The sequence below is a fragment of the Podarcis melisellensis genome, assembly GCF_964234715.1.
Source record: "Podarcis melisellensis genome assembly, chromosome: 9".
Lineage (NCBI taxonomy): Eukaryota > Metazoa > Chordata > Lepidosauria > Squamata > Lacertidae > Podarcis > Podarcis melisellensis.
Genome location: NC_138541.1, coordinates 76,435,525 through 76,458,926, shown reverse-complemented (window position 1 = coordinate 76,458,926; position 23,402 = coordinate 76,435,525). Strand labels below are relative to the sequence as shown.

The 23,402-nt window shown below is 43.4% G+C and overlaps 2 protein-coding genes across 3 annotated transcripts in view; one reads left to right on the top strand and one right to left on the bottom strand.

Moving 5' to 3' along the window:
- The window catches only part of SLC2A9 (solute carrier family 2 member 9), a 304,118-nt gene that overhangs the window by 117,928 nt on the left and 162,788 nt on the right, over nucleotides 1-23,402 (bottom strand). The window lies entirely within an intron of this gene.
- On the top strand, nucleotides 136-14,124 carry LYAR (Ly1 antibody reactive). Of its 2 annotated transcripts, none has more exons than XM_081925748.1 (9): nucleotides 136-445; nucleotides 1,458-1,642; nucleotides 3,275-3,389; nucleotides 4,653-4,760; nucleotides 6,510-6,593; nucleotides 7,407-7,782; nucleotides 8,518-8,592; nucleotides 10,601-10,686; nucleotides 12,286-14,124. In XM_081925748.1, exons 2-9 carry the CDS (start codon nucleotides 1,521-1,523, stop codon nucleotides 12,421-12,423), a joined length of 1,104 nt encoding a protein of 367 aa, XP_081781874.1. In that variant the 5' UTR covers nucleotides 136-445; nucleotides 1,458-1,520; the 3' UTR covers nucleotides 12,424-14,124. The 2 variants fall into 2 exon arrangements, with proteins under 2 accessions (XP_081781874.1, XP_081781873.1); XM_081925747.1 differs by having other exon boundaries at nucleotides 138-578.

Sequence of the window (23,402 nt, the reverse complement as noted above, 5' to 3'; positions counted from 1 at the left end):
GTGATTTAAAAGAAATATTTCGGTCTTTGACTCTTCCTCCACCCCCACTTTAAATGTAAAATCAGCCCTAATGACTCTTTGCTAATAAGCACAGCTGCGGCGCTAAGATTCTGTAGGTCTCCTTTAAAAGTTTCCGATATTAACCCGGAAGTTGGTCTTGGCGTGTGAGTCTGTCCGCTGTAAGTCTACGCCTACGCGCGACCTCCTTGCCCATAGAGATGCTGAGGGCTAGAGCGCGCCGCTCTGCCGCCCTTGCGGGCGTCGGGGGTGTTACTCTCGACGTTTCTCTCTCTAGGCCTGAGACGTTCAAGGGAGTCGCCGGCGGTGTCGTCACAGGTGCGCGACGGAGCGGAGGGTGGCGCTCCGGAGGCGTCGCTGCAGCCCGAGGGGAGCGACCCGGCGGGGGAAGCGCGGCGCGGCGACGACCACCAGCCAGCCTTAGCCGGTGAGTTCCGCCGCTGAGCCCGTCTCGGCCCTCGGGACCCGTTCCGGTTTCTAGGTCCGCGGCTAGAACGGCGAGTGTGTGAACGCGGCGAACACGTGTCTCCCGCGCGGCAACGCTCCTCCGGGAAACGGTGGTAAGTTGCGCTCCCTGGCAAAAGTGGCGTCGGCGGCGAGTCCGGCTAAACGCATTATAGCCTGTATCAGCTTTTATGCTTTATTTTAACAGGCTATATAACTATATGTATAACTTATGTATAACTACATATTCATATGTGCGCGCGCTTGTGTATATACACACACATAGTGTATCTATCTATCTATCATCGTCTATCTTTATATGCATATATATATATATAGAGAGAGAGTTTTAATTCTAATCAATGTTTGATTGATTTTTAATAGTTCCCCCTCCCCTCATGTTTAGATGCACTTATTTTTATCTAAGCATTCTTGAGTCCCCTGTAGGAGGAGGGGGGAAATGAGGTATAAATACATTAATGATGATGATGATGATGATGATATATACAGCAGACCCTATTTTTGCCAGCTGCTCCTCCAGATTTCTGAGAAATCATATTTGGTTGGCTGCTTGTGAAATAGCATACTTGTTTGTGTGTGTGTTTTCTGCCAAAGTACCTAGAACAGTTACAGTTTTAAAATACTCCCTCCCCTAATGGTGCCAAATATAAAACAGAGTTCTCTCCATTTGATGGGTGGGCATGCAGTTCTTTTGGTAGTCCAAAGGATCTGCCCCCCCCCATTCCCTCAAGCCCTTAAGAAATTTTGTTCCCATTCTGAATGTATTTGTTGCTTACAATAAATACCAGCATGCCTGGAATCATTAATGTTAATGGACCTGGGTGTATGGTGCTATTTATGCAGTGTTAACTTAATAGTTTTGTCTTTAATGCTCAGCAGGGTGTTTAACTATATTTTTATTGTATCAACTTCTGCTTTGTTAGTCCTGCCTTTTTAAAAGGATATGTAAAACACTATTTTTAATTAATTTCTAGAATTTGTTGGAAGAGGATCAATTCTAACAGTCTCTGAAGAAAGATACTGCTATCTCGGAAGAAATGGTGGTTTTCACATGTAACGCATGTGGAGAGTCTGTGAAAAAGGGACAGGTTGAAAAGCATGTAATTGTGTGCCGCAATTGCCAATGCCTTTCTTGCATGGATTGTGGTAAAGATTTCTGGTAGGTTATCAGAGTCTTGTTTCATTATTTGGTGGTGACAACTCATTGTTATTGCTATTATTGTTTATATCCTGCCCTTCCTCCCAAGGTGCTCAGTGCAAAAATCTGCAATGAAACTGGTTTGGTGTTACAAGAACAAGTGGGCACAAGCCTTAGACCAAGAAATCCCCTTTGAATGTTGAGAGGTGTCAGTCACCCGACGTTATGGTGACAGTCCTGCCCACCTGTCATAAGTTACTGATGGGGCCAGCCCACTGGTTAGATATAGTTTTCCACTCCTGAGTAGGATGGTAAAAAATGCAGGGGGGGGGGGGAGGGAGGGAGAACTGCCAAAGACGTCTTCTTTAAAAGTTGAAGCTAATGCATAAAAAATTAGTAAAGTCATCATAAATAGAATCGTTTAAAGAAAATAAGAGTAGCAGAATAAAATCTGATTTACAGTAACAAGATCACCATAAAATACAAGCATCTCCCTGGCCATGCAAGGTGGAACCCTCAAGAAATCTCAAAGGGTGAAGGCAGTAGCCTTTGATTGCACAAGAAATGGCTGAAGAACGTTTGGCTGTCTAAATGCATTCCCATTCCAGGGAAGCTGAGACTTTGGTGTTACTGGGTGCTTGATATGGCCTGGTAGGAAGTCTGAGGTGGCAAGTAGATTTGACCTTCCCTGCAACCTGAGAGAGATGGGGCATTTATGACTGGGAAGCCAAACTGAACTGTTCTCTTGCCTGTAGTGGGCTATATTGCAAAATGCTGGAAACTACTCCCTCTCGGCACCCGCAGCCTGCAACAGGATATAACTGTGAACTGCACTGCAGGGTTAATTTGTGCTGTTTTCTCAGTCACGCTGATGTGGGATAAAGGCAACGGATGACATTACAGGATTCTATGTGGATATGCAAGCTTTTGTGCTATTGCTGCACAACTTGGCAAATGGTGGATTCTGCTTGGGTTTTAATTCTAAGTAGTGCTGTTAATTGAAAATCTGTGTAAAAAGTGAACAGTGGTACCACTAGAATAATAAGAACTACTGAAGCCGAGAGGTCTCCAAATGATGACATTGACCTTAATGCTGACCCGACATTCTTCTGACACAGTTTTGCCCCTGTAAATAAAACCTTTTTGTTTAAAGAAGAAGCTGCGCATAAGCCCAATCTTATTTTAAAGCACATGAGTTACTGAATTGATGCCCCGTGTCTGACTTAATTTTATGTGCAGCCTAATCTTGTGCGGAGTTACATTGGCATAATCCCATATAAGGATTAGGCATGCTTAGCTCTATATAGAATTACAGATCAGCTTCTGCCAGTCATAGTTCTTTCTGGATTAGCTTGACCCATGGCTTCTCTGGGAATTAAGGCTGTTCAATCTATCCAGAGCTGAAATCTTCCTACTGTGCTATAAGTGTTGTGCTATAAACTAATTTTAAGATGTATTTTAATTAATTGATTGCCTGTTTTATGTTTTTTGTATACTGTGTTAGTTTTATGATGTTAGCCGCCCTGAGCCCGGCTCCTGCTAGGGAGGATGGGGTACAAATAAAATTATTATTGTTATTATTATTATTATTATTATTACTACTACCACTACTACCACTATGGCTTTTTACCTATGCTGTTCTTAATATTTCAGGGGTGATGATTATAAATGTCATGTGAAGTGCCTAAGTGAAGACCAGAAATATGGTGGCAAGGGTTATGAAGCCAAAGCTCACAAAGGAGATGTCAAACAGCAGGAATGGATTCAGGTAAAAACAAGGGCACACATAAGCATGGTAATATGCCATTTAATTTACAGGGAAGGCTGTGTACATTACTGATTGTTTTTCCCTTTTCCCTTTCAACCAGTGGTCTCTGATGCAATTTATACCTCAAGATCAAAACAATACAAGAATACATTTAAAAATCAGACAATAAGAAAACCCACCAACACTACATATGATTATCTAACTTCACCCGTCAAATGTTTGGGGAACAGGACACCTTGCAGCAGGTGCACACTGAATGCAAGAGTAGATGCCAGCTTGTTGGTTTGGGAGGGCATTTCATAGTCAAAGGAAAGCCCTGTTTCTGCCCATCTGACAGAAGAGGGCCTTGGCTGACAAACTCAGCTCATGGGCTGGTGCAGTCCTTCAGATACTAAAGTCACAGGCCATTCAGAGCTTTTAACCAAAACCAGCACTTTGTTGGCTGCCATGTTCTGAAGCATTTGAAGTTTTTTAATTGATTGGTTGCTATTCCAGCAAGAAGCAATACGTTTCATACCAGCCGAAGGTGGCAAAATGCATTCTTAGTCACATGTGTCCATATGTGAGACTATATTGAAAACACCTTCCAGCTACAGACTTGAGCCTTGACTAAATACAACCCCATTTTGAAAAGATTGTGTGTTTCCTTGGGGGTCACCACCTTAATCTTGCCCTGACTGAGCTTCACTTTATTAGCCCTTGTACATCCCATCCCTCACTTGAGCTGCCTGTGTTAAGAGTTTCCAGCCCCCCACCTAGATTTGATGAGAACGATAAATAATGCCGAGTGTCATCTGCATACTTAATAACCCTTCACTCCAAATGTCCAAACTACTTCACCAAGTGGTTTCGTGTAGATGCTAAATAGTATTGCAGTGTGTGTGTGTGTGTGTAAATGGAAACTAGATCCTTGCGATACTTTGCAGCATAAACATCATGAGAGAGTGTGAACTAATACAGAGTTTTTATCTTACTCCTACTTCATGTGTTATCTAGCCAAAATGTAGTTGTAAAATGTCAATGTATTGATTGTCATAGGCGAACTTTCAGGCTCCGTGTGGGCCATTGTTTTTATCTGCAGTGAACATAAACACCCCAGAAGCAATAACACAATTCCCAAACCTCCAGACCCTGATGCAGACAGGAGAAATGGACAGATTTAAACCTGCGATGTGTATAGCATACAGCTGATTTCAGTGCATCAGACTTGTGATTTAAGTATGTTGTGTCTCAGATGCTATCATTCCTACTTTCCTTTTGTAGAAGATTCATCAAGCGATAAAGGAAACCAACATTAACCCCAAAGTTCGAGATATTTTGGAGCAGATGTATACCTATGACAACATTCCAAGAAAAAAGGGCAAGTTTCAGGTATGCTTAGAAGTAAACAGCTCAGACTGCAATTCTGTACTTGCTTACTTGTGAGCAAGCCCCAGTGATCTTGTTTCTGAATAGACAAATATACTGTAGGATTTTTTTTTTAAAAAATGAGCTTTCTTCATGAGAATGACAGACACGTTTCCATGAAGAGTGCATACAGATGACAATCACTTGGGTGGCTGTTTGCCTTATCCATCCAAGTGGCGCAATATAACTTAGCTGCTGCTGTACCGTAAACATCAGTATGCCTGCCTGCCCACCTGCTAGATGGTAATAGAATTTCTACAGGTCCCACAAGTTACACCTTCTGAAATTTCCTGTTCTACACAACCATTAACAATGGTGGAACCATGCCCTCTTTTGCATATGGGCATCCTAATCTTATCACATATTATGCAGATAAGTGGTAAAATTGTATTAATATTATTTTTTTTAGCCTCACGGGCTGCTTGCCCACAACTAATGATATTTCTCACAAGGAAGAATTGTGTGTTGTGTATTGCGCTCTCAGTTCATTGCAGGGAAGCCACGATACATGATGCTCCTGGCCAGTATGTCGCAAGAAAACAACTATTCTCTAGAACCAAGGTAGTCAACATGGTGTCCTCCAGGATGTTGTTGGACTCCTGCTTCCATCACCCCTGACCATTGGCCACTACAGCTGGGGCTATGGGAGGCCACCATGTTGTCTACCCTTCTCTAGAAAGCGTCACCAGAATCCTCTAGGCTCAGGGGTTCTGCTGCAGGCAAGTTGATTTGGCAATTTACAACGCCTTTTGTTGGCAGAGTGTGGGTGGGCATTTCTTGACAGCCCCTTTCCCTCATATTCCCACTGTTGCTCTCACCATCCATTCTTGTTGCTGCAACTGTACATTCACAAAATGCAGTGCTAAACACCACGGTGCTTTGAAGTGAGTGGGAGCAGCACATGCATTCAAGGGCTGCAGTAGGATGTTTCTCTGCTTTGATCTGCAACGGGCACAAAAAAGTGATCAAAGAGGTTAAGTGAGGCAAAACGATTCAGGGAGTGCAAAGCAAAGAAGTTTGCAAATGTGTACTTCAAAGCTAATTGAAAGGCCACCCTAAATACAGACATTTTTCAAGAGAGGCGCTTAATGCAGTTGAAACATTAGCACTGAATTGAGATAGCTACCAGCTTCAGGGGCTTCCTGTCAGGAAATTGGTGCCTGTCCTTGGCTGCATGATCTCCTCTGCCTTTCCATAGCCCTGTTCACACCTCAACCTGGGCAGCTAACACATGGGAAGTGGAATGGGGCTGCACCTCCTGGTTCCACCCCTTGAAATCCATGAACTGAGTATACATTCTTGCCAAAGGGTATGTCTCTGTGTTACCAACCTGTAACTCATAGGCAGCTCTTTGCAAGCAGACACACGCACAGCCTGGCATTGCCCTCCACTCCATCTGCCATATGTGAGCCCCACATACTGAAATAATACATGACTTGGGCTCATGTCAACTGCGCTGGAACTATTTTGCCACTACCAGGTTGTGTATTACAGTTCTACCTGTGACTGTTACTGAATGCAGCAGAGGATGTTTTGCATGTATAACTTGGCATCTGCCTCTAATTAGATTCTGAAGAAAGGGACATGATTGCTGGGTCCCATTTGTCCATGCCATCCCACCCTGTGGCCCTTCTGCCAATCTGAATACTGCAAAAGTGTCTTGCTGACTGATCAGTGCATAAATAGAAATTCTGCTGTTTTCTACCTAAACAGAACTGGATGTCTAACAGTTTGAAAATACATAGCACTGCACTGCAGGACCAGGTGTGGGACATTTTTTCACAAGCTACCAGAAAGGTAAGCTAACTGGAAACTGTTTAATGGAAGCAATGTTTCATAGTCAAAAGTCCACAAATTGTGGCTGAGCTTGTAGCCAGTTTTTCTTTTCTATTAGCCAGCTAAGGCCAGTCGTGCCACAATATCAGTGGGAGGATTGCCTCCTAAATGGATTGCTAGTTGTACTCACTTGCTTAATAAATAATTGCTTTTAATAACCTTGTAGGCTTCCCTTTCCCCTCCATGTGCAGAGTTCCTCTTTTGCAATAGAGAAATGTGCTGCATACGTATTTCTTAGTTTAATGTCCACACAGATGACAGTAATGCTTGTCTTTAAGGGCTCATGTGAACTGAAGTTAGGAACTTTAAACTTCTGGGAAAGTGTCTTCCCAAAAAGCTTCTGCAGCTTTCTGCTTTGCAGGATATAGATAAAGTAGCCTAAGATAAAGCAAGAAAGAATTGGTTATTTGGGATGAGGGTCCAGTGGGTGGGGGGAATAGCCCAGAAGTAGAGGGACGGATTTTTCACCACCTCCCTCCACACATTGAGAAAAGCCCATTGCAAGTCCCACATCCTAGAAACATACTGATTCTTTTTTGCTGGTGGTACTTGTGAGTGTACCTTCTCATTGCACCAAAAAGCAATTCTGTGTTTTGCTTAACGCAGGGAGGGGGAACCATTTTGGCTCCATGGGTCAGATCCTTATCAGGGCCAGGTATGACAAGTGGGCAGGATTACTTCCTGGAGTAAACTGCTGAAGTCCCTCCTGCCCCAACTTTTTGACTAGGAGGTTTCATCATAGCGACATATAAGCCCTCTGCATCTTCCCAACAGGAGACAGCTGAAAACCAGTCTGCAGACAGTGAAGTTATGGCAACGCCATCAGAAGACAACCAAGTAAAAATGGAGAAACCCGCAAAGAAAAAGAATAAAAGGGAACAAAAGGAAGAGAGGAAAAATATGAAGAAGGCAAAAGAATTGAGGTTGCAAGTTCAGCCAGAGGGCCTAGATCTCAAAAAAAGTAAAAAGTCTAAGAAAGAAGAGAGAGAAAATGAGAATGGAAATATTTCCAAAAGGAATGGCTTGAAGTTGACAAAGCAGCAGCAAGCAGATGTTCCAGCTGAACTGGAAATGAATGGAAACGGTGTCAATACAAAAGGGGCAGGGACCAAAGCAAATGGGAAGAAACGCAAGCGGAACGTCTCTGAAGGTATCAGACTTGCAGTTCTTGCTTCTAGGTGTGAGGTGCAGTTTGGGGGGGAAAGACAGTTTGTAGTAAATAGGATGTATGGTATATAAATCAGGATAAATTTCAGTGCTTGGATTGAAATCTGGGTGAGAGTGACAGCCTTAGGGACATCCTGATTTCTACCCATCTCTGTCGTGAATTCTCTGCGGTGCTTTAGCAGAAATGCTCAGAGTTCCAGGTTCTACAGTATGTTGTAAGCTATATATACAAATACCTACAGGCTATAACACACGAGCAGTTCATACAGTCAAGCAGAGTACCTGGCTGCACCTTAAGGCAAATAGGAAGACCTTTCTATCTCTCTCTCTGACCACACTCTTCTACACCACCCACTTACTGCTGGACAGGTTTCCCCTTTAAACCGATGACAGCCAATCAACTGACGGCACATTACTGCTGAGTCTTTCTGACCCAGCACTTCCATAGAGAGCATGGCAGGCTGACTGCATCAGCCAGTTGCATCAGCCAGCAAACTCAAGCCTGCAGACTTGCCATCTCACACAGCATTCTGTGAATCCTGACAACGTCAATCCTTTTCTGATTTTTCCTTGTTGTAGGAGGTTTTTATGAAATGTCAGGCAGAGCAGATTTTAGATTTAACCACTATTCCAATTTTGGTGGGTTCCCTAATGATTCTGTTACTGGACTTCCTGACGCTTATTTTGACTGTTTCTCTCCCTGTAAATCCCACCCCAGATGTTGACGAATCTCCCATTGCACAAAAAAGAATGAACAATTCAGAAACTGAAGAAAATGAGGATCAGCTTCAAGGTAACCTTCGTTTGGATGCTTAGCAGTTTGCAACTATGAGCTAGACCTGTTTGTTGATGGCAACAATGATGTAGCAACTTAGTCAATATAGTTATTAGAATCATTGTTAAAGTATAAGGGAGAGTTGTAACATTTATAAGGACATAGTTCTCTTGTCTTGAAAGTGGGTTAGTGAGTACCAGGCTTAGATAACACAGGATATTCGTGTCCAAGGAGGACACGGGCTTATAATTTCGTGGGTGGCAATAGTAATAATAATAATTTTATTATGTGTCCCCCACCCATCTGACTGGGTTGCCACAGCCACTCTGGGTGGTTTCCAATGTATATAAAAACATAATAAAAAATTACACATTAAAAAGCTTCCCTATACAGGGCTGCCTTCAGATGTCTTCTAAAGGTTATAGATGATGATGATGATGATGATTTATTATTTATACCCCACCCATCAGCTTGGGTTTCTCCAGCCACTCTGGGCGGCTTCCAACAAAATATTAAAATACAGTAGTCCATCAAACATTAAAAGCTTCCCATCACAGGGCTGCCTTCAGATGTCTTCTAAAAGTCTGGTAGTTGTTGTTCTTTTTGACATCTGATGTGAGGCGTTCCACAGGGCGGGTGCCACTACCAAGAAGGCCCTCTGCCTGGTTCCCTGTAACTTGGCTTCTTGCAGTGAGGGAACCACCAGAAGGCCCTCAGATCTGGATCTCAGTGTCCGGATTGAATGATGGGGGTGGAGACACTCCTTCAGGTGTACTGGGCCAAGGCTGTTTAGGGCAAAACGACATACCAGTGGTTGAATGAATCCAGAGCAGGGAGAACACAAGTCCGCTTGTACAATGAGTCTTTCCTGCCCTCTCCGTCTCACCACAGCCCTGCTAGAACAAGGCTGCCTCTGACTGCCTCTGACTAGTTTTTGCCGTCTTCCATCTCCCACTGTTACCAGAGCCAGGCCTTTCCTGAAGACTCCCAACATTGAGAAGGCTTGGTTGGGGGCAGGGGATGACAGTGGGGTCTGCGAGGGGGTGGGGAATGTTCTGCTAGACAAGCAGATGCTGGTACATGCAAGCTATATGGCTATTTAATCTGTTAGGAACAGCCAGACTAAGTCTCAGTTCATTTTGTTTCCTTTCTTTTTAAATCTTCTTTTCCTGAACAGAGGAAATCCTCTCCAGCTTGCAGCCCACATTTTGCCGAAATGCCAGCAGGAGTTGGCCCCAGAAAATCCACTGTCACAGTTTTCAAGTGTTATAGAGTTAACTAACCTGGTGTGCCAGTGGAAGCCTGTGCAAGGGCTACTCCCCACCCATGAGCCCCCTGCCCCCCCAAAATACACTCTGGAGGGTCAGACAAGCCCTAGAGCAGTGGCAGGAAAGGGGGCAGAATCCCACCTGGCAAGCAAAAATTCTTGCACTGACAGAGCCGTCAGAAGAGTCTGACGTCAAATCCCTCCCTAAGCCTCTAAATGTTTGTAGTAGATCACACTGGGTAGAAAATGTATGTAGGTTATTATTGTGAGTTTGGCTGTTTATATTTACAGATGAGATTTTTTAAAATAACCACTGGAAAAAGTTGGTCATTTTTCCAGGTGGATGCAGCTGGCGGTTTTCTGGGTTGGAACCATCCAGGTGTGTTTCCCCTCTGAGCTAGAGAGGCATAGGGACCGGCTGCTGATTTCAAATACGAAAGTGTGGGCAATGAGGCCTTATTCATGGTTGTTGCTTTTTTTAAAAAAACACACCTCCTAATTGCTTGAGGAGTAATACTTCCTTATTGATTGATTTATAACCCATTCTCCTTGTTCACATAATCCTGCGCTGCTGTGCTTGGCAATATTTCAGTTTCCAAAATCATCCCAGTGCAGCAGGTTGTTTAGCAAGCAGGGCACTACTAACCTGACCAAGGAAACATTTGAAAATGGTGTTAGGTTTCCATAGTGACCTGGCCAAAATGCATGGGGATAATTTATTTTATTTTCTATTCCTTATCTTTTTATAAATTTTTACAGGTAAATTCAGTTGGAAGGGAACTATAAAAGCTGTTCTGAGGAATGCACCTGACAATGAACTGCCAATGAAAAAATTAAGGAAGAAGGTATATTGGAGCGTCTTCTGAAACCCAGAGTACTAGGCAGGGCAAAGTTCCCCTGCACAGGCACCACTGGAATAAATATTTGTATACTGCCCTTCATCCGTAGATCTCAGGGCGATTCACAGCATGTTTTCATTATTTACAAATTATTTCATAATTTGCCTGTTTAAAATATAAAGACAAAATTGTACTCTTCAGGGAACAGTTCCCTATCGTAGAATCAAAGAGTTGGAAAGTACCCTTCAGGGTCATCTGGTCCAACCCCCTGCAATCCAGGGATCAGAAGGCAAAAATAACTTTGCACATGCTCTATTCATTTGGCTCTTGAAGCCTTTTAAGGAAACACACACACATATGTCTTGCTCTGGGGAGAAAGCACTCTGCATATGGTCAGGGGCACGTCACGTGCAACGCAGGACCCTTACTGCCAAGCAAAAAAACACTGCAAGGCTTGAGGACAGGAAGGGAAAGGCCTGATCCGAGAAGGGCCAACTCTGAGGCTTCTCTGAGGAAACAGAGCAGGCTCCAGAATGGCTGCCCACCTCATCGCCTCCCCTCAGGCTGCTGCCTAACTCCAGCGCCCGGCCTTGCCCGACTCACTGTATTCAGTGAGGTTTTGTGTTGGAGAATGTACCTTGGATTGTGCCCTAACTTTTTAAAAGTCTGTGCTTCTGTCAGCACAACCATTTGCCAAATTCCAATTTAAATGAGCAGTTGCTAAACCATAGTGCTGCCCCCTTTCTTCTCTAATGAACTTTTGCTGTTCCTCCAACAGCATTTAGCACCTTTTGTCCAAAGGTCTTGTTTGCTGATTGCATTTAAAATATATATGTTCTGGGCAGGTGGGATGGTCCTAAGCATTCTACAACTCAGCAGCTAAGCCAATGTTTAGGAAAGCTCCTGTACAGTCGTACCTCCGCTTATGTATCCCTCCAGTTACGTAAACTTCAGGATACGTAAGTGGCAAACCCGGAAGTATATTTCCGGGGGTTTTCTGCGCATGCACATGCAAAAGCACTCTACCATGCCACATGCGTGCGCAGAAGCAGTCTCTCTGGTTGCGAAAACCTCAGGATCTGGCCGGGCCTCTGGAACGGATCCCGTCCACAACCGAAGGTACCACTGTAATGCAACCGAAGACTTGGTCGTGTAACCAATAGCTATGGCAGTTTCAAAAACTGTCAGCCTAGATTTAGCTCAGGTTTTCTTTCTTTTAGTTCATAACGTTACAAATGGAGAAGTGACAGCTAGTCAGATGCCACCAAGCACATAGAAAGGGCCTCATTCCCCCAGTTGCCCCTGTCTTCAAAGGTGGCAGCACAGGGCTGTGCCGGAAAATCTTAACATGTGGGCAGGCTGCTATGGGAGAACATGGCTCCTTCGGATCTTCCAGTCTCTAAAGTCAAAAACCAGCACTGGTTTTGTGCCTGGAATTAGAGACTGGGAGCCAGTGCAGGCTTTAAAGCCCAAGTGGAATATGACAGAACTTGATGGGGCTTGCTTTGAAGTAGATGCTTCATATTCCAGAAAATACACTTAAGCTGATAATGGCGTGAAAGGTTTGATGTAACTTCTTTTTGTCTCTTCTTTTTTCTTGTGCAGGTTTTATCACAGTATTATGCAGTGGCAGGTGATCATCATCATAAGGCTGAAGAAGAAATTCTGGCCCTGTTCAATAAGAAAGTCAGCAGCAATCCTAAATTTAGAGTTTTAAAGGAAAAGGTTAAGCTTATAAAATAGCTTTTTAGTTCTAAAATAAGGATTTTTAATATGTCCCCAGTTTTGTTATCAGATGTAAAGAGATTTTTCAGATGTATATGGCAGCAAACCTTGCCTGTATTTGATTGTGAATTTCCTTTTATTTCACATACAGTTTGTACTGATTAAAAAGTTACTTTTAGGAAAAAATGTGGTTTTTTAATATATATGTGTATATATATATATATAATGACAATCTTTCTATTGCTATTTATAAAAGTTTAAGTTATGGTTATGATCACACCCACGAGCTACTGGGTGTGATCCCATGGTCAGAAATACTCAAAGAGAAGGGAGTCCAAGAAGGATGGGAGTTTCTGAAAGGAGAAATATTGAAGGCCCAAATGCAGACAACAGCAACAAGAAAGAAAAGTGGGAGGCATCTGAGGAAACCAGTGTGGCTGCATAAGGAGCTTGCAGATGAGCTGAGAGTTAAGAAGGGCATGTATAAGAAAGGGGAAATCACAAAGGAGGAGTAAACATGAGTAGCCAACAGTTGCAGGGGAGAAGTCAGGCTGCCTAAGCTCAGAATGGGCCATAAATGGTTCTCTTCTAATCACAGATAGAACTTTTAGATACAACTCATTTTTTTAAAAAAACAAACACTACTGCAATGTACCCAGTGAAAGAAAGTTTACTCTGAAGTGTGTGTGTTTTTGTAAAGAAATAAATCACACTAGCTCTGCACCCAATAGCGAAGGGTCTTGTCAGCAAGTATTTCCGCACCTAAACCCAGAAAGCTGTACAGCTTCTTTATCTATCTTACAGTGGTGGACAATGTGATATTTTTTATGAGTCCCTGCTCCCCATGCAGCTGGATTGTTTGAACCATATTGCAGTGGTCCCAGATAGCATGTTTCAATTTCAGCTGAGACTTTACATTAAACAATACACAGTCCCTGTAATACTCCAAAGAAAAGTCATTATTGATGTCAGTTTCCACTTAGGTGGCACAGTACAATTTGGAACAGAGGGAAAATATAGCTGGACAAAACAGGTTGGCATAAGTCAAGGTGTGGAAGCCATTTTCCTAAATAGCCACTGACAGTCTTCCTAGAGAGCCTTTCTCATGAACCATGGCGCCTGCATTCACAAACTGTAGGTTAGACTATAGGTTTTGGGGTGTAACAGAGCCAATGGTTGCACCTCTAAAGTTATCAGCAAAGAAGCTTCTACAAGTTCTACAGCAAGGTATCAAAACCTAGGTGGGGAAAAAAATATTTCTGGTTCCCTAGCAACTTCACAAATTGTTGTTGGTATAAACTAACTCGTCAATCTGGCAGTCTAGGAACCCAACTCTGAACACCAACAGAATGACATTCTTTTTATATCTCGTACTGATTTCCTTTCCCGCAGATTAGCATATGTCTCCTCAATACAAATGTGTATATTTTTAACTATTGCGGTTATTGAACATTGATCTTCTCTTTGTTTGTGCTCTGCTTTGGCACGGCTTCTGCATTACTGGTCTGTTTCTTCTCTCTTTCCTCCCACTGAAAACTGATCGTCTCGCCTCCTGCTATTTTCTTATTGCGCCTGAACAACAGCGTCTCCAGTGGAATATACCTGGTGACCACTGGAGACAGAACCAGCGCATTGTTTCCCTCAGATACTTGAAAGCTGCAACAGTGTTCTGTAACAAGGAAACCAGAGAGCAAATATTAAACTTATTCACAGAAAGTTTGTAAAGGCTATATTGTTCTGTACATTGAGCTGCAGTCACAGGTTACCAGATCTCACAATCAATATATTCAAAATTTAGCCCTTCTCTCAATTAAGCTTTCGGGGGGGGGGGGGGAATCCTACACGCACAGAACAAGTCTAAGTTTCTTTTCTGCTCTGTTGGCCAAGGAGAGCAGATTAAGTTTCCCCTTAATACATTAACAGGAAGTGTTACTTTATATTCAGGTTTAACATTCAGCTGGGGAAGAAGATGTCTGCTGAGAAGCTTCTCTCCTTGCTCGCGTTAAGACAGTCAAACCAGCTTAATCTTACATGTGGAGAAAATACGTTTTAATCTTGATATTCTGTTTACGTTGACATTGAATAAAGATCTCTGAAAAGTTTCTGATTCAAGCATGACACTTGAAAAACAGGCTTCGTCAAACTGTTGGAGTCTTCAAGCAAGTAGCAGTCCCTAGAAGTCTGCAACCTAAGTCTGATCATTCGTTAGTATGATCCTCTGACAGATTGTAAAAAGCTCCCAAACTCGTCACTCCTTAGCAAGGATGCTCCACACTGAAGCCTGGGTCAGGTGGGAAGGGAAGGGAAGGGACAATGCTGCTATTTAAACAATGGTTGGGTGCAAGCTCAATCAACTTGTGGCATCCAGCAGAGTATGATGAGAGGAAATGCAGATCAGCTGCTATCAGACATTCGGCAATTGTTTAGTTTTGCTTCGTTTCCACAAGAAGACACCATCCTCTAAGGGTGCTTCCAGAGAGGGGTCCCATATTGCAAATGAGTCAGGTCTGATTTTTCAGCATCTGCTTTTGGCTTCTGTACATTCCCAGTGCTTCGGACATTAATGGACATTGCTATTGCACAACATTTTGTCCGCACTGGGTATTTTGTCCTTTCAATCATTCCCACCCTCTGCTGTCAGTTTCTGTTCTAATACAGGTATTTCTGTACCTTTTTCAAATTTCCAAGCAAGTTCTTAAGAGCAAATTTATATACCCTTAGTTATCTTGCTTTGCGGTACAAGGCTATTGTATTCTGGAGAAGAGTTACTCCATTTCCCAGTTATGATAAGACTCATTTTAACCAAGGTGTTTGTGTAGGCTGCCAGCCTCCCTTCTCAGATTGTGAACTTCAAGGAAACTTGCACCTGTCTTTTAGCATCATGAACAGCACCTGCAAATGAGCTGGCAGCAGAGGCAAGTATGGAGACTGGGGAGGGGAAAAACCCCACAAGACAGAACCGGGGGGCACTTCCTATGCTGCCATGTTGTGTGGGACTCTGTGGTTCTCAGCCTACTATGGGGTGCCTGGGAGAGTCATACACCAGCTGTGATGTCCAAGAAAGAATGAAGGAGATGCTGAGACATATCAAATATGTGAGGAACATAAGACAGACATTGTCCTGAGGCAATTGGAGGACTTGGGAAGAAAGGAGGCAAGAAGAAGCAGCTGAGTTTATCTTTTAAGAATTTGGGAGCTCTATTCTCCCAAAATACTCATGTTCAGACGCAAGGGCAATTCTTCAATTGTGAACAAGGTTTAGACGAATTTCTGCATAATGTTATTCATGGGTTAGAACAGGTTGAGGCACCTGAGCATCTACAGCTTCGTAGGCGTGTGAATGTGATGGAGAAATTAAGGTTACTGAGGGGATGAGGGCTGATGCTTTCCATAGGCTGTTATGGTTACGCAGAAACCAGCATCTGAGAGAAAACTTCTGCAGCTGGTTTTGCTGTGGTGGGAGCTGTTATCTCTAGCGTTAGATATGTTACAAAAGAGAGTTTGGAAATTCAGAGACCCAAACAGACAGAAGAGCGGAAGCAAAAGATGAACAGGCACTTGATGCTGAAAATAGGTTAGTTATGTAGCAGCTGGAGACAAAAAAACTTCTTCATGCATCTGTACTGGGATGATGTACATGTCTCCCAAGAGAGGTACAGCATCTTCCTTGGGGATTCACAATAAGGCCTGGGGTGTGCATTCATGGATTATGAGGGGAGGGAAACGAAGCACAGGCTGCTCCCCATCCCACCCCCAATCCTATTTAGTGTTGTGGCACAATGCAGTTAAAAACAGGAAAACGGGGAGGGGGGGATAGTAAGCACCTTTGAGCATTGCAAGAAGCAAAGGGGAACTCATGGGAAATTCATGGGATCCAGCAGTGGTAGCAACGTAGAAAGACATCCTTTGGTGCATCTTTGAATGTTTGGACTATGACAAGACCTGAAAAGGGAGAACTATTTAATCAGGAGTGTTTGGCTCTGAATAAAGCTTGAAGTGACAGGAGAAGACTTATACCACATCACGCCATGGCGTGGCTTGGAGTTAAATGCACTAAAATCATCCTGCTGCAGATTCTTTAAAGTTACATTGAAAAACTGTTTCCTTTTAATACTCCCTTATTAAATCCCCAGTATCTCTCTCAGGATATAAAGAGAGTTAATTTCCCCTCCAGGGCTCATCAATCTCCACAATCTGAAGATCCCAGTAGCTTAGAAGTCCTTCTTGTGCCAGTTTTGTTCCGTTCTGTTTTGGTTTTTAAAAAATAGCTGTTAATTTACAGACTAATATACTTCTACATACCTAGAGAGTCACTTGGGCATGTGTGGTAAACGGTACTTTTTGGGGGGTTTGCCATGTTTTGCTTGAAACCTAGGCACTCCACTACTAGCAAATAGAAAAGTACAGTATAAATGATGTTATCAAAAGTGCAGTGGGACAAAGAAAGACATAATAGTTTGGACACAACTATGTCCAAACATAGTGGTGCTGTGGTGCTGCACGCTGGGACTTTTCCACTACCCTTCCAACTATAGCAGACCCTCCAAGTGTCCCTATTTTCCAAGGACACTCCCAGATTAACAGAAGCTGTCCTGGTTTCCAATTTGATCCCGGAATGCCCCACTTTTCCTTACATCACCCCTATTTTCATTGGAGAAATGTCAGAGACTATAGAGTTATGCAAGCCCCGAGCCAAGGAAATAAGTAACCTTTAGAGGACACCTGAAGGCAGTCCTGTATGTTGCTGTTGCTTAGTCGTTTAGTTGTGTCCAACTCTTCATGACCCCATGGACCAGAGCATGCCAGGCACTCCTGTCTTTCACTGCCTCCCGCAGTTTGGTCAGACTCATGTTTGTAGCTTCGAGAACACTGTCCCACCATCTCGTCCTCTGTCGTCCCCTTCTCCTTCTGCCCTCCATCTTTCCCAACATCAGGGTCTTTTCCAGGGAGTCTTCTCTTCTCACGAGGTGGCCAAAGTCTTGGAGCCTCAGCTTCAGGATCTGTCCTTCCAGTGAGCACTCAGGGCTGATTTCCTTAAGAATGGATAGGTCTGATCTTCTTGCAGTCCATGGGACTCTCAAGAGTCTCCTCCAGCACCAGAATTCAAAAGCATCCATTCTTCGGCGATCAGCCTTCTTTATGGTCCAGCTCTCACTTCCATACATCACTACTGGAAAAACCAGGGCTTTAACTATACGTATCTTTGTTGGCAAGGTGATGTCTCTGCTTTTTAATATGCTGTCTAGATTTGCCATCGCCTTTCTCCTAAGTAGCAGGCATCTTTTAATTTTGTCCTGTATGGGGAAGTTTTAATGTTTAATGCTTTATTATATTTTGTATATGCTGGAAGTCGCCCAGAGCGGCTAGGGCAACCCAGTCAGATGGGCAAGGTATAAATAATAAAAATATGGTGATGTGGATGAAACAGGACATCCCTATTTTCATCAGGGAAATGGCAGAGGGTGTGCTATAGCTCCTCTTTTCCTTGGAAAAGCTGTTCCTGGTGGTCAGAGGAGAATTCAAGAGCATGAGGAGGGTTTTGGTTAGAAGGGGAAGCCCTTTACCTCCACAGAAACTCTTTCTGCTTATGCACAGGGCAATTTGCATGCAAGGACTATTATTACAGCAAACAGAAAATCCATTTGGTTCAAAAGATATCCTTCTTCTGACTCCCTATTGAATTGCCTCCATATCGGTATACTAACATAATCAAGTGTTTTGAACACTCGACAGTGTTATATAATGGCAAGTAATTATATGTAAGCAAATATATATTAGAATTACGTACCCACGTTACCCTTTCATTCATTTTTCACTGCCACTTCCTTAAACAACGAGCTTCTCTCAGGTGAATCCCTTAAAAAGACAATCTACTTGTGTTAGAGTTTCCTTGTCTTCCACCATAAAACACACACTTGATTTTGCTACTGATAAAAATAGAGAGGGAGCCGATGTTTGATTTGTGCTAAGTAAATACTTAGAAAGTTGGGCCCACTCTGGACCCAACGGAGTGTAAGGACTATAGATCACTTGCCAACACCCCTTTCTTGGCAAAGGTGGTGCCAAGGGTGGTTGTGGAGCAGGTATTGCTGGATGAGACTGATTATTTAGATCCGGGCTCAGACCCAGTTGCTGAGCTGAATCAACCTTAGTCATGCTGACGAACCGTGAGAGAAACCAACCCTTGGCACTTGTATTCTGGGGTTCCATGGGATACTGTTATCTCTTCAGTATTATTTAACATCTAAATGAAACCATAGGGAGTGGTCATTAGAAGTTTTGGAGCAAAGTGTTGTGAATACACCGACAACACACACAGCTCTATTTCTCCATGCCATATCTATTAGGACCAAGAAACTGTGCTTGAATCCTAGGAAGACAGAGGCTCTGTCAGTGAATGGTTCCCATGTCTGGGAAATAGGCGAGTTGCGTGTCCCGAATGGGATCTTTCTCTCTCTGAAGCATCAGGAGTGCAGCTTGGGAGCACCCCACATCTCAGCCACCGGTGGAGTGGTAAGTGATAGCCTGGCTGCCATGCACTGATAAAATCAAAGCCAGCAGGTTCTGAGCACATGGGTCCTCTTCCAGCAACTGGTATCTAGAAGCAAAGCTGCCTCCAACTGTGGAGGCAGAGTGGAGGAGCTTTAGGTTCTTTTGTTCAATGCATGTTATATTCAAGATGGCTTTCCTGCCTCACTTAGGAAACAACAGAATTGGACTGGGAAGTGTCAGCAAAATGCATCACCTGTGGCAACTAACAGCTAATCTGTGAGCCAGAGTGTTTAAGCTGGACCAGTGAATCCTAAGCCCAAATCCACACTAGCCTTGGTAGACCTTGGGCTGGTCACTATTTCTCCACCAAGCTTTTGTGAGGATAAAGTGGAAGAAGCCTATGCGTTGTTTCCTGAGCTCCTTGAAGGAATAGAATCACTGTCTTTACACCTTTACACCTTACCCTGAGAACTAAGGGTCTGGACTCCAGAAGGGCCCCATTATTGGGATTAGATTTAAAGGTTTCAGTCTATTTTAAATTGCATTTTCTCATATATTATTTAAAATTTATATTTCTATATTGTAACAACAAGAACAACGCTTTGCATGTCTTCTTTTTTAAAAAAAAGACACGCTAAAGGCAACTGAGGTGAGCAATTCTTGAAAGGTAGGTGAATGGTTATTGTGCTGAAAGGCAATCCTTTCTCCATTCAGCAATATTTTTCACAGATTACACAATTATTCCTCAGGCTTTTTTACTCAGCGAAAAAAATGCCATGAGGGATATTTGGAAACTTTTGCAAAAGCATGAAAGACTTTCCTTTCCTCATTTACCTTCCTCTTATCAACAAGAAGGGTGTTTTTAGTCTCAGATGTGAAATTTGGGAGTTTTAACACACTTCTGCAGTGTAATAATTCTGGGTCCTTAGGCAGGAATGAGGAATGCCTGGAAACGAACATTGCTCTTTGGAGCTTGCTCTGTCTTCCTAAGTCTATCATATCTCCTCTCAGTCTTCACTTTTCCAGGCTAAACATACCCAGCTCCTTCAAGAGCTCCTCATAAGGTGTGGTTTCTAGACCCTTGATCAGCTTGGTCACCCTCCTCTGCACACGTTCCAGCTTGTCAACATCCTTCTTAAATTATGGTGCCCAGAACTGGACACAATAATCCAGGTGTGGTCTGACCAAGGCAGAATAGAGTGGTACCATGGTTTCCCTTGATCTGGACACTATACTTCTGTTAATGCAGCCTAAAATAGCATTAGCTTTTTTTGCTGCTGCATCACACTGTTGGCTCAGGTGAAGCTTGTGGTCCATCAAGACCCCAGATCCTTTTCACTTGTACTGCTGGCAAGCCAGGTGTCCCCCATCCTATATTTATGCAGCTGGTTCTTTCTGCCTAAATGGAGAAACTTATATTTACTGCATTGCAGGGGGTTGGACTAGATAACACTCAGGGTCCCTTCCAACTTTAGAATTCTACAATTCTATGAAGATTTGCTTTGCACTGATCTTATTTTTACTTTTTGTAAGCAAATAGTGTGGACTAGATCGCAATATTGTACAATGCCCCCTTTTCAAATTTCCCAAGCTCTTTAGCTTTACAGTTGCTTTGCCTTTGCCTCTCCTCTCATCCAGTTCAAATGCACACATGTTTATAGCGAGCACATTCCTTGCCTCAAGCGCACCATTATTTACTGTCTACTCCTTAAAGGGTCAGTTCAGGGTTGCAAAGTAATTTAATACACACTTGAGAATTCTCACTTGAACGCAACAGGTTGTTTAATGTCCAACTTAGGTTGGATTCTAGCATCTGGTTGCATTTCAACAGATGGTGTACTGATAAGCGCCTGCCTCTGTGTGTTCAAATGTTTTAAGTGAAAAGAAAAATGCCCGCAGATAAGACAAAATGTATTTTTGATGTCTTAATGAGCTACCATGAACTAGCTGTCCCCAAGTTCATAATTAATAATTAATTACTAATCACTTATCTCCAAGATGCACAACACAAGGAGATATACGCAGCTCCGGTCCTCTGGTTCAGTTGCTTCAGAGAAGATGGTTGGTGAGACATGGTTTTTTACATCTTACCATTCTTAGAATCAGAGTTGGAAATTCACTGAGTCCAGCCTCCTGCTTAATACAGGTTCTGTAGTGCAGCTATAGACTCCCAGACCGATGGTTGTCCAGCCTCTGCTTAAATACCTCCAGTGACGAAGCACCCGTTACCTCCTAAGGAAATCTGTTCACTGCCAGACAGCTCTTACCAGCAGGAACGTTGTTCAAATGCTTAGTTGAATCTGCTTCCCTGCAATTTCCACCCATTGGTCCTAGTCTTGCCCTCTGGAACTGCATGATGGTTCCATCTTCTTCATGACAGCCCTTCACACATTTGGAGACTGCTGCCTTGCCATCCTTTTATCCTGCTCGGACTAAAGATAGAAAAACCTAGATCTTTCAACAATCCTACACAGGGTTTGATTTCTGGACCCCTTGGTATGTTGCCAAGGAGTCATGCAATTGGCCTTCCTGCAAGAGGTGGGGAAAATGTGTAAGCTCAGTCATTGTTTTCCCTGAGGGGAAGGCTAGGGAGAACATAAGAACATAGTATGCTGCTGGATCAGACCAATGGCTCTTTTACTCCAGGATCCTGTCCTCACAGCGGCTGACCAGGTGCCTGTAAGCTGGGCAGGAGCACTCTGCCCACCTGCGATGTACAGCAAGTGGTATTCAGAGGCAAATTGCATCTGACAGTGGAGGTAGAGTCATAGAATTGTAGAGCTGGAACAACTAGGGTCTAAATCCAACCCCCTCCCCTGCAATGCAGGAATCTCAGCTAAAGCATCCATGACAAATGGCTATCCAGCCTCTTCTCAAAAACCTCCAAGGAATAGAAGTCCACCACTTCCCAAGAGAGTCCGTTCCACTGTCGAAGAGCTCTTACTGTCAGAAAATTCTTCCTGATGTTTAGTTGGAATCACCTTTCTTGTAACTTTAAGCTATTGGTTCAAGTCCTACATGCCAGAGGAGGGGAAAACAAGCTTCCATGTGACAGCCCTTGAGATATTTGAAGATGGCTATCATATCTCTCCTCTTTTCCATATCAGTCTCCTCTTTTCCAGGCTAAACATACCTAACTCCATCGTCCTTGTCCTCCACACATTTGTCTAAAGAAGAGACTATCAGGGCCCCCAAGGGTTTGTTTCCCCCCCTTTCTTTTGAGGGAGGGGGGAAATGAAGGAGCAGGCCCCATGAGATTCCTTCAGACATGGTCCATCAACTATTTTCTGAAATTTGCCAATTTCTAACAACCTTTCTGTTTTATGTTTTGCAGAACTTATGCTTTTTGGAGGCAAGTGCTGGTGGTGACTTCCTTGGGTGGTCTGTATCTGCCATTCAGTCTTCATCTTGCAGCAATGACTGGTATTAGTCTTTCACTTTTACATTTTGCCTGATTCAGACCAGGGGTGCGTCTGCTGTTGCCTTTTCCTATGACATTGACAGAATTCACTCATTCTTTTGTTTTTGACAGTTCAGATGACATTTCTCCCAAATATTGCCCACCTTATTGTCCACTTAGCCATCACCTTGAGGGACATCTTTGGAAGAAGAAAAGGCCAAGGAGTAAATCCTGCACAAATCTTGAGAGGAGTCCCAAAGTCGTTTGGGTGGCATCTTGTGTGCCTCCTTCTGGCAACTCCTGCACCCAAGCTGGTGCCACATGCGATGCTCTGCTTCCCTTTGGACCACATCAGCAAGGACAAGAGTGGGGTCCTGTAGTCTGGGCAGCCCAGGACCACCAGAAACACTACCCAAGCTTGCACCTTAGAGAAGTCACTTTGGTGCTGCTAACGCTGCAAAAACATGCAGGAGGCAGCCATTATGAGTTGCCGGTTTCCCTTGGTTTGAAAGTGTGAGCTGTGTGACCTCAACATACCAGTGTGCTGTGACCGTTAGTCAGTTGTTTGATTGTTTTTTGACAAAGTAATAACAATAAATAGAAATAAATAAAAATGTGCACCCCACCCCAGAGACTATTCTATTGTAACTATCCAACCTCCCAAAATTTCAACACCTCTTGTGATGGTATGATCTCTTTCCGTTTTAACAGTACAAATTCTTCAAACACCTTCCATATCTCCTCAAAATAATTTCTCCTGCATATTCCCCGTCTTACCTTAATAGCATGCTAATTTATCAGTAATAGCTATATCAAACACCTCTTTATACCATTCTTCCATTTTATGTTCAGCAAGATTGGCTAGGACCTGGGAAAGACCATGAAGCTCCCTGAGTGGCCATGGAGGTCTGTCACTGCCTCTCTGCCTAGCCTCCCTCACAGTTGTGGAGATTAAAGGAGGAGGGGGAGTCCATGTACACCTCCTTGAGCTCCTTGGATAAAAAGGTGGGATAAATAAATACCCTGCCTGCCTCTCCACTTGTTCTGCAAGTAATCAGGAATGATGCACTTGCCGCTTGCATTTTTCGTTTAAAAAACCCCAGCT